Raw genomic sequence first — 17754 nt, 5'->3', positions numbered from 1 at the left:
CATGTTCACTTGTGTTTTGTCTTTTGATTGACTTCAGCTATTTCAGTTGATATTTTATAGTGCATCTTTCTATGTTGTGATGTTGTTTCATATAAGAGTGAAGGTTGGTTCTTATTAAAACGTTTAAACCCTCATGTGTTTGCACATGTCCTAAATCAGTTGTGTTTAGTAGTTTTCGTTGGTGGATGCGGTTTATAAGTGTTTCTCGTTTACCGGTCTTTTAAATATATTAGACAGTTTGAATGGTTTAACACTTTTTTAAGGCCCTTTATAGCTTGCTCTTCGGTGCTCTGTGTTAAAGATCGTACTTTTACCTAAAATTGTATCATTGGCACTCATACCACTTCTTCTTATATCTATGAATACAAATTTATCAACAGACAAATTATTAAAAAAATGTTTATTTGATATCAGTGAACATCACGAATTCTTTTATGAATGATGTGAGTTACAATTATGTCTATATTGATCGTGATGTGATTGTTTTTATGTCACTTGCAGGAGCACCCAGAGTCACATTTGCAGGTTGTTGGACCAGTACAGTCGCATCCACATGCACAGGTACCTAAAACATAATAAAATCTCATTTTAATAGGCATATCTAATATAATGTGTATATGTTTTATCAGATTATTTTTCTTCTGATTGATTTATATTATCATAAGCGCTTTTCTATAAAATGAAGTAGACGTATTTTTGTATCATGATGATTCTGGTCATTAAACAAGGAAATATACCGAAAAAAATTACAACCTTCTGTAAAATGAGTCATAAAATCCATCATAAAATCATACATCTTTTAAAGCAGTTACTGCACAGAAAAAGAAAAAAACATGCGGTTGTTTAAAAGTTTACTTCTTAAAATATTAATTCTTTTAAAATCTGTAAAATGAACAAACCTGAGCATTTGCAAACAACTTTACATCCGGAACATCCACAGCCACTGTCACATTTGCAGGCGTCTCCACATCGACAACATTTCCCGCTGCATCCGGTTCCACAGATACACACGTTTGCTGCAAAGTAAAAGCAGACATATAATAAGTGAAGTCAACTGACTATGGCATACCGAATCTTATAACTTTCAATTGTATTACATCAATGAGAAATATTTGAAAATTGTTACAAGGTGGTTTCCCCTAAAGTTAGTTTTTAAGATTATGATTATGAAAATTAATATTCTGCCTCGCTAAGGCCATTGGGAAAGTTAGCGTGGGTAGCAACAAATAAATGTTCATTCTGCAAAAATTCGTTCTGGCCTCCCCTAAAATAATAATAAAAAGTCGTTCCTTATGCGCAGCAGTAATAAATAAGCGAGACCAGGGGATAAAGGGGAGACAACAGAACACATATAAATAGGATAGTGTGCATTTGTATTTTAATTTCATTTGCCAACTTCTTACGCATAATTATCTCACAACATACATTGATCGATTTTCTTGTTTCTTTAATTTATCAAAACAAATATCATTATTTTGCAAAGAACTTTACAACATCATGAATAAAAAGAGGCCCTTTATCCTGTCTTACTTTTACAATAATTTTAACGAGAATGATTTTTTAGAAATTATAACATAAGTGAACTCATCAACATTTGTTTAGTTTTCAATAATCAAGACACAAGATCGGGTTGTTGTCTCTTTGACACATTCCCCATTTCCATTCTCAATTTCAAATTATTTAAAGATAAAATTGTAAGCTTCTTACTTTCAATGCAGTTACAAGGTCCAGGCATTTTATTCGTTGAAGCTGGTCTGCTTAGTAGATCTTATTAATATCCTTTTACTAGTATGGGTGGTGTCTGGTAGTATGTCGATTTTTATATAGCTATTTCAGAAAATTTCCGTGTGCAAAACCTATGTTATCGGAGGTCAGACATAGTGTATATTATGCCATATATCATTACTTAACAAAGACATGGTTCAAATTAGCGAAAGTAATTAAATCGATTTACATTATTCTTCATTTTATTTGTACTTTATTCTTAAGGTATTACTACATTTAATAACAAGCATGTATGTCGAACAACATACTGATCCTTCTGGAGAGCCTCATGTCAAAATCCATATTCTACTGCGTCATAACATATCAATAAGTTTGAACCGGATTTTTTGCACACGCTGTATGACTGGTGATGTTTTGCACACAGATAGATATTTTAGCACGTTACCTAACACACTAATAAATAAGATATATAAAACTATGTCACAATGATATTTAATACAAGGAAGGATAAAAATATCTTTCCTACACTGACATAGCAAACATGCTGTACTTTTAAGTACGGATCGATAAATCTTTTCAGGATTGATATTTATTTTCCAAGTTATACTATTATAGTTTTATGATAAGTTAATGTTGAAATTAGACACCTTTTTCGATACATTAGTATTTTTTATAACGTCTCGTCCTTGTTTTCTAAAAAAAAACATTTTTATTAAGAAGATACTAAGACCTTGTTTACATATCTTCCGTGTCAAATTCACAAAAATACATGACGGTCTTAAATATAGATTATATATTGTAACGTTTATGGGTCATCGTAAATTCCCCTATTTCTATTTTTAGATACTATATATAACTATAGTTGTCCGGTCACTTTTTCGCGGGGATCGTTTTTCTCGTGCTTGAGACGCAATGTCCAGACTTAAATATTTAAAGTTCGTCAGGGCAGTATTTCTTTAGATTGGGGAAAACTTTCGTATTGGTAAGTTGTACGTTCCAGAATAAATAGAGGGAATTGTACACTAAGCTTGATATTTTATGATTTCGGGTTTATTAAGAGATGGAGTTCAGTTTGAAAGCGATATTTAGACAGATGGTTAATCCGAGGGGTATTTTGGAGTAACGTTCGTCAATCTACTAAATTGTTCGTGCCTTACTCTAAAATAGAATTTTGTATTATCGCATGTTTTAGTTTTGGGTCAATGATATTGAAAAAACGTTTTCAGACATTGCTCTGGTTGGACTGAAAATTAAACGGGTATAGATAAATGCGATGGTTTTTTTAATGGACCGATTTTTGTTTCCTAATCATAGAATAATGAGCTTCATGATCTTGTCTTACAAAGTCGATGGGAACCAGTGGGTATATTTATTTTGTCTCGGAAGTTTGACGTCACAACTTGATTGATTAAATAATAATATTTTAGTTAAAGACGACTAGACTATTAAGTACTCTCAATATTTTAAGTAGACGGACACCTCAAAATGCTAGTATCATATTATTTTATTTAATTAGATAGCACTAAGGCCAAACGCGTCTTTGAATTGGTAAACTTGTAATGGGTAATTTTCACCTCGTTTGTCCAAAAAGGGGAAGTTCGAAAATGTATTGGAATTATGAATTGATATTTTCACACGGAGATACCGCGATATTTATGTATTTATATTGTCTTTATCTATTAAATATGAAACGGTTTTATGAATTATGGTCATTTGTTATATGAGCAAATACATTGCTTGGCAAATCGTCATCAGTGGTCATTTTTAGGTTTCTTATACCTGTCATTTATTGAATTTACTGTTTCGTTGTACAATCAGTATGCTGTCAGAAGTCCTGGAGCGAAAGCACAGGCCGAACCCTCTCTACCAGTAACGTAAACGGCCGAGCTAGCGGGGTATAATGTTATGAGACAGATAAAAAAAGAAAAATACGTTTACACACGAAAACACGTTGCAATATGTACTGTGACATTATTTGTCATCTTATTTACGTGTTATAGTGTTCTCTTATTTATCTTTGTAAATCATAAACCTTTACTGTATATTCTTTTTCTTTTTTAAAATTTCCTTTTGACGTATCGGGGCACTTGTGCAGTCCGCCAATATGCTGTTGTCTGTGGTTTTTTTTTAATTTTTATTCCTGTCTTTCATATTCGCTGGTTTCCTTTATCTTTATTCCATTTTGTTTTTTTTTTCATTTTTGGCATATTTGTTTTTTGTTATAGTGATGAGGAATATATTAACACCATGCTGACTGCTATAACTCTATTTTTAACTTTTTTGGCTTCTATTTTTATGTCTTGTTGAATTTTTCGAAAACTAAGGATGTTCTTATCCCAGGCATACATTTTCGCGCCTGTCCCAAGTCAGGAACCTCTGCCCTTTGTTAATCTTGTATGATTTTTTATAAGTTCATTTGTATATTTCGGCGTTTATTATGACGCTCATTATCCCTTAACTAATACATTTTTTTCTTTAGGGGCCAACTGAAGCAAGCCGCAGGTTGCTGGATTTTCTCACTGTATTGAGGATCCATTGGCGGCCTTCGGCTGTTTTCTGCTCTTAAATCAGGTTGTTGTCTCTTTGACACATTCCCTATTTCCATTTTCTACTCTCAATTGTATATGAATAATTTGCGCTCGAAAATATTTTTTGACGCTCGCTTCGCTAAAAACCAAATTTGCGACTTGAAAATGAACAATTGCCATCAAAAGATAAAAAAAAAAATGATACATTCATCCCTTAAATTAATAATCTTAATAAAAACTTTGAGCAGGCGGTAATGAGATATAATAAAGAATCTGCTACATTAAAGGTAATTAAAAAGAGGGTTGTAACGTAAAGGTACAGAAAATATTTTCCAACGCAGATATATAGAAATATACATGAAAACAAAACTTTGAGACGGTGTTCTGGTGAACAAAAAATATAAAAAGAGAGACGTTAATATCAAGGATACAATGTACTGTTAAAGATTAATGATATAATGTCGCATACTTTTAGTCAAACACATCGTATTTTAGCCAAAAACCTTGAGTCTAAGCGGGATAACTCTAGCTCTTATTTCAGCAGTTGCTTTATGTCCCATTTCATTCATATTCAGGTTGTGAGCATATACACAAATACAATAATAAATTTCACAATGCAGGCCGACAAGGCTGATTATTGCAATCGGATATGAACCCCTGAGAGAACTGATGCAAGATTTCTACAATTTACAGATTATAGCACTTATCAGCTGTACTCGCAATGAGAATTTTAAACTATTCCGATCGGACAAAACTGTGTTTTATACAACCTGTACAGCTTACATTACTGACAACTTATTTATCAATAGTTTTAGTTCCGAACGAGAGAAGACTAATGATGATTGTACCCCACTTAAACATTTGGTATCATAAATTCAAGAGAAAATACAAATTGATGAATTAATGCAGCCGCATTAAGCTATGCAAGATGTAAAAAATACTTTAATGTTGTCTTGTAGTATGACGATTTTTATATATTCATTTGAGACAATTCCGTGTGCAAAAAACTATGTTATCGGAGGTCCGACATAGTATATATGCTATGCCATATTTCATTATCAACATTTTTAGTCTAGTTTAGATTTTTAAAGACAAGGTTGAAACTAGTGAAAAAATATAATCGATTTACATCACTGTAAATTTACTGTGTACTATATTTATTAAGATATTTCATAATTATAACCACAAATTATGTCAAACAACATACTGACCCTTCTTCAGAGCCTCATGTCAAAGTCAATATTTTGCTGCTTTATACCATAGAAATCAGATTGAATCAAATTTTTGCACACGCTTTATGTCAGGTGATGTTTTGCACACAGAGAGATTTTAACACGTTACCAAACACACTAATAAATAAGATATGTTAAATTATGTCGCAATAACATTTAATACTAGGAAGGATAAAAAAAATATCCATCCTACACATGACATAGCAAATATGCTGTAATTTTATCTTCTCTGTACCTATGTAAGAATAACATTACTGATAAGAATAAAGATAGAAGTACGGGTCAATCATTTCTTTCGGTTCCGACTTATACTATAGTTTAAAGCTAACTGTAAAATCAATTACTGTAGATAATAAATATTGTAATATCTAACATGAAAATGTTAAGCGGAGTTTTCTCATCAATTGGTGTTCGTTGTCCGTCGTCGTCGTCGTCTGTTAACTATTACAACAATTCCCGAAATTTTGCAGTTTTTGGTTATTATGTTATATATCACTATAGTACTAATAGTATGTAATATCTAATACTATCAATTATGATTTTAACACTTTTTTTACATGATTCGAAAGCAATAGTAAATACAGGTGAGCGACACAGGCTCTTGAGAGCATCTAGTTATATTTTATTGGAGTTTTAGTTTTAATTTAATTTATTTGTTTAGAACGTCTCGTCCTTTAAAAAAAAAAGATACCAAGACCTCTTGATATATATTCCGTATCAAAATCACAAATCATACTTGTTTGTTTTGAAACATAGCTAAAGTTTGCGCCTGTCCTACATGTAAGTCATGAATCTAATGTACAGATGTTGTCGTCTGTGGTTTTAGTTCATACATGTTTCTCGTTTTAGAATGATTAGATTAGAGTGTTGGTTTTCCCGATTGAAAATTTGCCATTAGTTATTTTTCGGGCTCTTTATATCATGTTGTTCGATGAAAGTCAAGACTCCATGTTGAAGGCCGTAAATTGACCTGTAATGGTTTACTTTTATTCATTGTTATTTGGATGGAGAGTTGTCTCATTTGCACTCATACCACATCTTCCTATATCTATATATGTACACAGTTTGAATGTTTTAATCATCTTAATATAGTGCTATAGTGTTTCTTTAAATCTATTTGTAGATTATTAACCTTTACTTACTTGTACAGTTTAGATAATTTCCATTTGGCTTGTCTCGGTACTTATGCATCCCATTAATATGTTGTTGTCTGTGTGTCATTGTTTGTATTTTTGACTTTCATATTTGCTGATGTGCTTTGTCTATATGCCATTTTGGTTTTCGTTGTATTATGTATACATATTTGTTACTCTTTATAGAAATAACGAATTTTACACAATGTTAACTGATCTTAACTGTTATACCTCTATTTTTGACATTTTTACCTTCTAGTTTTATGTCTGATTATTTTATTCACACACTATTGTCAATATAATTTTATGTGTATGCGAATCACATACATGTATCAGTTAGACTGAGGTCGAGCTAGCTGTAAAACCAGGTTAAATCGTCTATATTTCTACAGAGGGAATTTCCTGTATGCATGTCCGTTGGTTTTCATTCGTTTGTCGTGTTTGGTGTTATGATTTTACCATTTGTTAAGAATTTTTCCAATTTGAATTTTCATTAAGAGTTCGGTGTTTTTTATATATAACATTTTAGTAAATATGTTTTATTGTTTTACTCAAATTCACTCAACTAATGTGTTCGTACTCTTAATAATATGATGCTGCAATGACAGTACTTTATATATGGTGATTTTTGCTACTATGACACAGCTGATTCCCTCGCCTGCATATAACATTATAAAGGAACATAACTCAAGAACAGTACAAGTGACACCGCCCAAATTCGTACTTTATCTATCTTTTGTGGCAATAAGCAAAGCGAATGAGTTCCATAACATTTGCTTGCTGCAAACTGAAGTAAGTGAACGAAACGAAAGATTCAGCAATCTTTCAATTTGTAAAGGATCATAACCCTAGAAAGCTAAAAATGTCGCCACAAATTTCACATCGAACTATGTTTTGTGGTAATAAGCATTGTGCATAAGTTTCATAACATTTGCTTCAGTCAAACCTTAAATAGAAAACGGTAGCGAAAAATTCATCATTTTTTCCATTTGTAAATGGGGCAAAATTCTGGAAAGTAAAAAGTGACTCCAGCTAAATACAATCTTGATAAGTGTTTTATAGTAATAATTATAAAAGCATTGTTCCAATAATTTTTAACATTTGGTTAAGGCAAACTACAGTAAGTGAGCGGAAACCAATTTTGGGACGTAGTGACGTACTAACTATTAATGCTTACACTAAATACTCCTCTGCTATTGTTGGGCTTAAACAGAACATTTCAACCCTTCCTTTAATCACTCGCCAAGTTTATACCAAAAGTATCCAACTCCGAAGACGATTTAGAGAACGAGTATTTATTTCTTCATGATTTTATTTTCGAATGGTGAGTTTAAATAAGGCGTAATAAGCTGGTAAATAGAGACTCAATGCTTAGATCATAGCAACGTTCCTGTATGGCGATTAGATGATTCCACGATACTTTTTCGATCGACATGACTGTGTACTTATACAACCCGAGTAATCTAACTTACAACTCATTTTACCAAGGGTTTTCGGACATGCAAATGTCTACCCTCAGTGCCAATGAGTTTCCAACTGTGCTAATAATTAATTGTATATATATATGCTGTGCGTTTTTTCTACTCTTGCTACTGGGATAAGGGGGGGGGGGGATTGAGATCTCAACAAATCCTGTTAAACCCCGCCACATGTTTGCGCCTCTCCCAAGTCAAGAGCATCTGGCCTTTGTTAGTATTGCATGATTTTTAATTTAAGTTCACTTGTATATTTTGGATCTAGTATGACGTCCATTATCACTGGACTAGTACACGATTTTTTCAAGGGCCAGCTGAAGCACTTCTTCGGGTGCAGGATTTTCAAGCTGTATTGAAGACCAAATTGTGGTCTAAAGTTGTTTTCTGCTCTTTAGTTTGGTAGTTGTCTCTTTTATCACATTCCACGTTTCCATTCTTAATTTTATGTCAATATGAATATATATTTATCAACAAAACATATTATTAAAAGTTTGTTTATTTGATATCAATGAACATCACGCAATCTTTTATGAATTATATGAGTTACAAGTATGTCTATATTGAGCGTGATGTAATTGTCTTTATGTCACTTGCAGGAGCACCCAGATTCACATTTGCAGTTTGTCGGACCAGTACAGTCACATCCACACGCACAGGTTCCTAAAATATAATAAAAAATCATTTGAAAAGGCATTTGAAAAGGCATTTCAATATAATGTGTTTATGTTTTATTGAAGAAATCAATGATTGATGGTATCAAGAGCGATGGATCGATGTATTTTCATAATTATAAAAGATTCATATATAAACAGAAGCATGTACAAAAAAATCATTTTCAACTTCCTTTCTGAAAATTGTTTTTTGATATTAGTAAAATTGTAAATTTTTCCATTACAGGTTCGTTAGTTAATGAAGTAGGATTTTGTAATTTGACGATTTCCATACTGAAATAAAGGTCAAGACACGAGCAAACATGCACTAAATAAAACGATAACACGGGGAATGTTTCAGTTTATCATCATTTTTTTTACTTTCTACACATATCCAATTTAAAGCAGTTCCTGAGAATGAAAAAAAAACCGTTTGTTAAAATTAAAATTATCTAAATAAAATGAATATTTAAAAAATGTGGACTGTAAAAATGAACAAACCAGGACATCTGCAAACAACTTTACATCCGGAACATCCACAGCCACTGGCACATTTACAGGCGTCTCCACATTGACAACATTTCCCGCTGCATCCAGTACCACAGATACACACGTTTGCTACACATAAAGTAAAAAAAACCTATTAGTGATTTCAATTGACTCACAATCAATCTTTTAACTTTCACTTGTATTATATATTGTACTTTTTTTGTGGGAACCAATTTTCGTGGTTAAAGGAAAACTAGTATGTGTATGCACTTAATTTCGTAGTACTGCCGATGTATGCAAACAAGCCTGATCAAAGTTTGTAATTCGTTGAACATTTAATTCGTTATTTACCTGTACCAACCAAATCCATTTAATTTGGTATCCAACGATTAATAATGAATACACCATAAATGGAAAACATTTGAAAATTTTTACCAGTCAGTTTACCTTAATATTCAAGGGTGTAATTACATGTACTGCACGTCAACCATCAATGACATCAAGGTAGGACAGCGATCATTTGATCTACGGAAGGGGACAAGAGATTTTTGAAAATGAATAATTTGCCTCGGTAAGGCTGCAAGAAAAATTGCGTGCGAAGCAACACATGAAAATGAATATTTAATCCGCAAAAGCTACTAATATTTCTGGTCACCCCAAAAAAAAATGAATAGTTGCATAGCAGTAATTAGTAGATGAAGCGGGAGGTTCTCAAAGAAAGAAGACGAATGTACATTCATATTATTACCTCTGTTTTTCATTTTTGTTTTTCAAATGCACTTATCATTTTTTTTTAATATACATAACATTTATGTTCAATAATCAATCACATTATATTTCAAGTTATATTTCCAATTAAAAGTTAAAACATATGTTAGCTACTTACTTTCAATGCAATTACAAGGTCCAGGCATTTTGTTCGTTTAAATTGGTCTGCTTAATGTGCTATAAAATAGAATAGTTGTTGTTTAGTAATATGCCGATTTTTATATAACCATTTGCGAAAGTTTCGTGTGCAAAATCTATGTTATCTGAGGTCCGACATAGTAAATAGTATGCCATATGTCATTATTTAAATATTCAGTTTCGCTTAACTTAATGAAGACATGGTTAAAATCAGAAAATAATGTATAATTAATTTTCATCATTCTAAATTTTATTTGTACTTATTTCTGTGGTATCACGACATTGTATAACCAGAGTGTATGTCGAACAATATACTGACCCTTCTCGATGGCCTCATGATAAAATCAATACGTTACTGCGTAATAACATAGTAATTAGATTGATATGGATTTTTGCACACGCTTTATGTCAGATGATGTTTTGCACACAGTTGTTTTGCACACAGATAGATATTATGTCACGTTCTTAAACATACTTATTATTAGATATGTAAACCTATGTCACAATTACATTTAATACTGGTAAAGATAAAAATAACCATCCTACACTGACATAGTAAACGTTGTAATTTTAAATTTGGGTCAACATATCTTTTTTTGGAATTGATATTGACCCTATGCATGACTAAACCTATAGTTAAAAGTTTAATGTTTAAATCATTAGATAAGTTTAATATCTCAAATAAAAATATTACGGAAAGTTACTGATTAAAGTAAATAATTTTTCAAAATTACTATACAAGCGATATGGACATGTCACCTTTTTCTGTATATTAGAGTTCTTATATTTAAATTCTTTAGAACATTTCACACTGTTTCGAAAAAAAACCATTAATTGGAAGATATGATATTGACCTTCCGCCTTCTTCAGAAGATACCATACTTTGATGATAATTATTGCGTATCATACGTCATTTACGTGGAGGTCTTGAAATATAGATTCTAGGTACTGAAATTGTCTATCATCATAATTACGTGTCTTATTGTTCTTTTATTTTTTATCTTTATTATCCTTTACTTTTTTACATTACATTTGTTTTGTTAATTTCCTTTTGGCGTGCCTGGGTACTTATGCATCCCGCTAACAAAATGTGTCCAGTATTAGTTTTTTTTTTGTATTCTTGTCTTTCAATTATGCTAATTTACTTTGTCTATATGCCATTTTGTTTTTCACTGTTTACATAGTTCTTTGTTTTATAGTAATATAGATAACAACACAATAATGACTACAATACCTCTTTTTGACAAAAAATCAGTGTAATGATCCACATTGTTTTGTAGTGTAGGAAACAACTTACAATTTATTCATTAGAGTTCAAAATGTGCTTTTTGCAAGACCATGGTTATCTTTAATGTTATATTGGTTTTCGAAAACTGCAGGTCAAACTCATTATTATATTTTGAAAAGAACAAATTTAACCATTTTCCAAAAACCTCTGCCCACATTAACCAGACAATCCGAAACCTGATTTACAAAGTATTCCACAATTGATACGATAGTCCCGGGCTTTTATTTCCAATGATTTTTTCCTTGATAGAGGTTGCTACTCACAAGGAAGCTATTAAACAAGAGTTCCAATGGTGCAGTTGAAATCATACTTTCGTTAATTTTATGGACGACATCACGAGTTGGTTGACCGTTATTGAATAAGCGTTTCAAGGATGATATCGGATATGTTCCTTATGTCGTAACTACAATCAACTTCTTTTTTCACCACGAATGTGACCTCCCGAATAAAACAATTTACCAGGTTTGTAATAACATCAGCAACACGAGGGGTGCCACATGTGAAGTAGGTTACTCTTTCAGAGCTCCTGAGATCACACCCAGTTTTTGGTAGTGTTCGTGTCTCTTAGGCCGTGTTCACACCAAACGCCGTGTAGAGTAAACATGTTTACAATTAATTAAGTGTAGTGTACATTGGTTTCACATTACATTTGTTCACATATATACACCTTGTTTAGCTACCTGTACATAAGATTTGTTCCCACTAGTAAACTATATGTCATTTAAATGTTCATTACGTAGAACTGAATTCAAAATTTTTGGACAATTTTTCTAGCGGTAAGGTAGCAATACACAGTTAGGAGTTTAGTTTCGCATTATGGCCCCTGTGGATTTTTCAAATAGGAAAGTTATTATGTAATAAAATTCATTTTTAGACAGCTGAGTACTAATTTAGCCTTCAAAGATGGTTTATAAGGGCATCAAGATTGTTTTTAACTTGTTTTATGGGCTATTTTCTGTTTGACAATCCGTATTTTCATAGCTTGACCGGCCATTGGTCCAGAAATTAATGTAATGTTTACAAACACTTTTTTTCTACACGAAGTTTTTGACGCAATTTTACAAAAAAATGAGATGAAAGACATATGATTTTCATTGGATCTACTGAATGATATATGTACACAGTTTCAGAAAAGGTATTAATTCAAGCGATTGAAATTCTACTTTTAGCCATATTTTGGGGAAATATGTGACATCTTTTCCCCCCTTTTTGCAATATTTTATAGCAAATAAGTGCAGATTGTTGCCATGGATACACCCAAAAGAAATTATATTTTACCATTTTATATACTGGATATAAAATCTATGGAAGATTCTGATTACATACATATGCACATATATGACACAAACAGTAAGATTAGTATTGCAAGAAAGCAATGAAAAGGGGATGGTAAAATTTATGAGAGCAAATTTTAATATTTTTTCCTAACTGTTAATTGCTACCTTATGGCATACTTACCAAGCTCAGAATTGTATAATTTAAGACTTTTCATACCACAAATCTATTGATATTTAGATTCTAAATCAACTTCTGAGGGAATTAAGTCTTTAAGAATGACAATACATGTCAATTTTATTGTTTACAGTCCTTAGCAACCAAAATTAGACATTTTGACACACGGCTTATATTTGTACTCTATCCGCTTAACCGTTGCTTCTGAAGGATTGGGGTGCATGTAGTAGCCTAAGAATTGAACGCGTTTGTTTTTTTCTTGCGAATATAACAAATTATTATTTTTATCAAGATTTCATGTTACATTTTTGCATATATTAAAAATATAGTTGAATCAGATGTAGGAAATTAATTACCTACTACCAAGTTTTTTAATAAAGTCTTTGGTATGCAATAAACATAAAGATTAATATTTTCATGCTTGAAATTGCTAAATTATGTACAATTTTGCATCATCAAATATCTTATGAAGATGTTCAACTAAAAAAACTGACAAAAAAAGGAATAGTTTTAAAGATTTAGCCAACAATTGAGGTAAAAACAAGATTTTACACTTTGACTTGGCATTTTTCTTTAAATCAAGTTTTGTCGCGTTTCAGTGTCAACTGCTAACCTTCATAAAATATTCATTACTCAACCAATTTTCAAAAATAAAAGGCCATTTTACTCGTGTAAGCTAGCAGAACACAGAAAATTAGTAAAAAGGGAGAATTGAAAAAAAAAATTTACTATTAAGGTAGCAATACACAGTTAGGAGTTTAGTTTCGCATTATGGCCCCTGTGGATTTTTCAAATAGGAAAGTTATTATGTAATAAAATTCATTTTTAGACAGCTGAGTACTAATTTAGCCTTCAAAGATGGTTTATAAGGGCATCAAGATTGTTTTTAACTTGTTTTATGGGCTATTTTCTGTTTGACAATCCGTATTTTCATAGCTTGACCGGCCATTGGTCCAGAAATTAATGTAATGTTTACAAACACTTTTTTTCTACACGAAGTTTTTGACGCAATTTTACAAAAAAATGAGATGAAAGACATATGATTTTCATTGGATCTACTGAATGATATATGTACACAGTTTCAGAAAAGGTATTAATTCAAGCGATTGAAATTCTACTTTTAGCCATATTTTGGGGAAATATGTGACATCTTTTCCCCCCTTTTTGCAATATTTTATAGCAAATAAGTGCAGATTGTTGCCATGGATACACCCAAAAGAAATTATATTTTACCATTTTATATACTGGATATAAAATCTATGGAAGATTCTGATTACATACATATGCACATATATGACACAAACAGTAAGATTAGTATTGCAAGAAAGCAATGAAAAGGGGATGGTAAAATTTATGAGAGCAAATTTTAATATTTTTTCCTAACTGTTAATTGCTACCTAAGGAAACAACCATTCGACTTCAAAAGGGAGATGGGGCTGGGAATGGAAATATTCCGATCCCCAATTTGAAATAAAAAAAATGGTCATACAGATTATTCTGAATCAAGAGTTTCCCCATACATTATAGTGTTAAACATTGAAAACAAAGTATTTGATCACGAGCATCGAAAAAAAGGAATAAAAACGTTCGCGCGAAAAAAAATCTGACTCACATAAAAAAAATAACCCTCCCCCTTTTTTTAAGTTAAGTGGTTGCTACTTTATGAAAGCCTTTTTTATAATTTGCAGTAGTTTGAATACACTAGATATGTCTCGATTGCGCATTAGAAAACGTTAGCTGCAGGGTGCTTACAGCCGAAAAAAGGATTGAGATATTAGGGATCACTACATTTTTATCTTTTCTGTTCGTTTCAAATGGTATTTCTTCTCAAAGGAGTATTTGGTAAAGGAATAGGGTAACGTTTTTTTTATTTATTTTAAGTGTTTTTAAACGGATCTGAGATACTAGACAAACATATCATTTACCTCACACTTTTTTAGTAATGCATTAATGCGTAAATCGTTGTTTGAGTAAAGATCATTGGCGAATATTTGTGTGTACGTCAAGTCGATTCGGGAAGACCTTTTCAAATGAATTAGGCAGCAACTATTTACTTCATTTTTTGTGGAGGGGGAGGGGGAGCGGAGGTAGGGGGCGTGAGTTTTTTTTTTCAGGACAAATTTTGGTGACAAGTCGAAATCAATTTTAGCATTATATATAGAGGCAGCTGAGGGTGAAACTTACAAATTTTTATTTCAGGGCAAAAACTGGAAACATTTTTCATTTCCAAAACAAAATCCATAGCTCACCACCCCCACCCCCTTGCCTTTATGTTTTATACTCAACTATAATATGCCCCCCCCCCCCCCCCGGAAAATTTCAATTGGTTGCTGTCTTATGGCTTCGGCAATGATGCTGCTTTGAGTCTTGATCAGGGATTAATAAAGTACGTTAATTTTTTTTAACAAAAAAAAAAATCTGTAAAATTTAGACAACAATTTCTGTAAAGAATTATACTAATAATTATCAAAAATATCAATTTTACTCAAAAATAGTTTCCCCCTTAAATATATACACGGTAATACTAATGTCCTAAATGTCTAGTTTTGTGTACACTTAACCTACACAAGGCCTAGATTGACTATCGACTGTGTGTAGATAAAACATGATTTAAACTAATGTAAACATTGAGTTAAAAAACGTGTGAGTTACACTAACACAATACCGAATTTAGGTCAATGTGAACACGGCCTAAGTCTTTAGTTTTCTATGTTTTGTCTTGTTTACTGTCATTTATCTGTTTGTCTTTTTATTTTGTGTCCATGGCGTTGTCAGTTTATGTTTGATTAATGAGTTTAACTGTCCCTCTGGTATCTTAAGCCTCTCTCATAGAGAACTAGTATTTTTTATTCGAAATTTAATGTTTGAATGATTAACTGTCTTTTGTAACTACACCAATGTAAATCCATAGTTTCCGGCAAGTTTCCATACATATTTAGGAATAAGTCAGCTATGTTAAACTTTGTCACGATGACATTTAAAAAAGGACAACAAATACCTAACACGTTGACAACACACATGCTATAATTTCTAGTACGAGTCGTTATCTCTCTATTGGTACTGATATTGTTTGAACTATTTTACCATTTGTAAAAAAGCATAATTCTGAAGAGTTAAAAGTGACGCTAGATCACATTCAAAGTTGTTCTGTTGTAATAATTATAGAAGCATTATGTAAATGATTTTTTAATATTTGGTTGAGGCAAACTAAAGTTAGTATGCGGAAACCAATGTTGGGACGTCCGTACGTACATACTGTTAATGGTGACACTTGGTTGGGGCGTAAACAGAACAATTTCATCCCTCCCTTAAAACACTCGCCCATTTATACCAAAAGTACCAACCTCCAAAGATGATTTAGAAAACAGGTATTTTTTGTTCTTGATTTTATTGTTGAATGATGAGTTTGAATAAGGCGTAATAAGTTGGAAAATAGAGGCTCTTTTCTCTTATTTATGAGGTAATTACGATAGTGTCCAGTTTTTCTATTACTATTATGTAGTTACAGTGCATGTCCATTATTTCATATCGGTTTAGAATTTAAGCATCTCTTCTTGGATAACAATGATATTCTGTATTCTCTAAAATAAAATGTCCATCGGACTTTTAACAGAAAATAAATGAAACCGGTCGTTAACAGAAATTAACATGTTAATGGCCAGTGGCTCGTAGTTTCTCTGTTTAGATTGTCAATTTTCAATTGATATTGAATTGTTTAACATATGTTTTCGTTGATCATGAAATTAAAATGAAAATTATTTTGTTTTCGTATACAGAAAACGTGCACTTAAATAAATGGCAATAGCTTATTGTTATCACTATGACCGATTTTAACTCTTTCTTATAGAAATCGTTAGTCATATCTCAAGTTAACTCTAATCATTTTGAATTATTACTTATTTTGAAACATGGTTCCTCAATGATATAAACATAATAGTTTATGAAGTTATTTTTCTTATCGGGATATATGGGCTGCCCGTAGGACAGTGGTATTGCCTGTGACAGCAATAGTGACCTCGGCTACGGCTCAGTCATTATAAATGTCTTAGTCAATACCATCAATAGTACATTATGTAAATGAATACTTTATTCAGTGACGTGTCAAAGAGTGGTAGAGGGAGTACCACTCTTATTCCCTTCCATCGTTTGATAAACACCTTTTATCAAATCATTTTCCAACGCAGATAAATAGGAATATACATGAGACTAACTTTGAGAAGATGTTCTGGTGAAAAATATATGACCAAAAGGCCGCAGTCTATTGAAAAACTAGAGATATCTTCAAAGGCTCATGGTATAATTAAGAAATAATTCATGGGGGCTTGAATATATCATGATTTTACCACGGGTTGGCGCTTTATAACAAATATTTTGCCCTGAGCGATAGCGAGGGGTAAAATATCGGCATAAAGTGACAACCCGTGGTTAAATCTAGATATATTCAAGCTCCCATGAGTTATATCGATTCTAATAGGACCAATACGGCAATTCTTTTGGATCAAAGCGCTCTATGCGTTTTTGCCGTTCCCATAAATAAACGCACTATGTATACAAAAATGGCTAATAAAACTCATTTTAGCATAATTTGTTTACGTTTCCTTGTTGTGATGATTTTCCGTTTCACAAGCATGTATTTTCCCGTAAATTGCTTATATTCTGACGGCATTGTTCAATGACGTCGAGTTGCTCATTCATAAAAAAAACATATGACGTGGGAAAACAATCGAAACAGACCTTACACTATATTCATATTTTACCACGGGTGTTTCCTCAAAGTGTTTGAAGGACGTCATGTTAGAATGTCGCATACTTTCGTATCTTACCAAATTAACATTATATTTTAGTCTATGTCGGGTAGATCTAGCTCTGATTACAG

At 32.0% G+C, this 17754-nt stretch overlaps 1 protein-coding gene across 1 annotated transcript; it reads right to left on the bottom strand.

Moving 5' to 3' along the window:
• Positions 1-385: 385 nt before the first annotated feature.
• LOC134727048 (metallothionein 20-II) lies at positions 386-1861 on the bottom strand. Its single transcript, XM_063591437.1, has 3 exons — positions 1708-1861; positions 900-1016; positions 386-565 (listed from the first exon to the last, which is right to left on the bottom strand). The coding sequence occupies exons 1-3, from the start codon at positions 1733-1735 to the stop codon at positions 492-494; spliced, it is 219 nt and encodes a 72-aa protein (XP_063447507.1). The 5' UTR covers positions 1736-1861; the 3' UTR covers positions 386-491.
• Positions 1862-17754: the final 15893 nt, after the last annotated feature.

This window comes from Mytilus trossulus, chromosome 1, assembly GCF_036588685.1.
Source record: "Mytilus trossulus isolate FHL-02 chromosome 1, PNRI_Mtr1.1.1.hap1, whole genome shotgun sequence".
Taxonomy (NCBI): Eukaryota; Metazoa; Mollusca; class Bivalvia; order Mytilida; family Mytilidae; genus Mytilus; species Mytilus trossulus.
The sequence above is the reverse complement of the archived record's forward strand: the minus strand, read 5'-3'. Positions and strand labels throughout refer to the sequence as shown.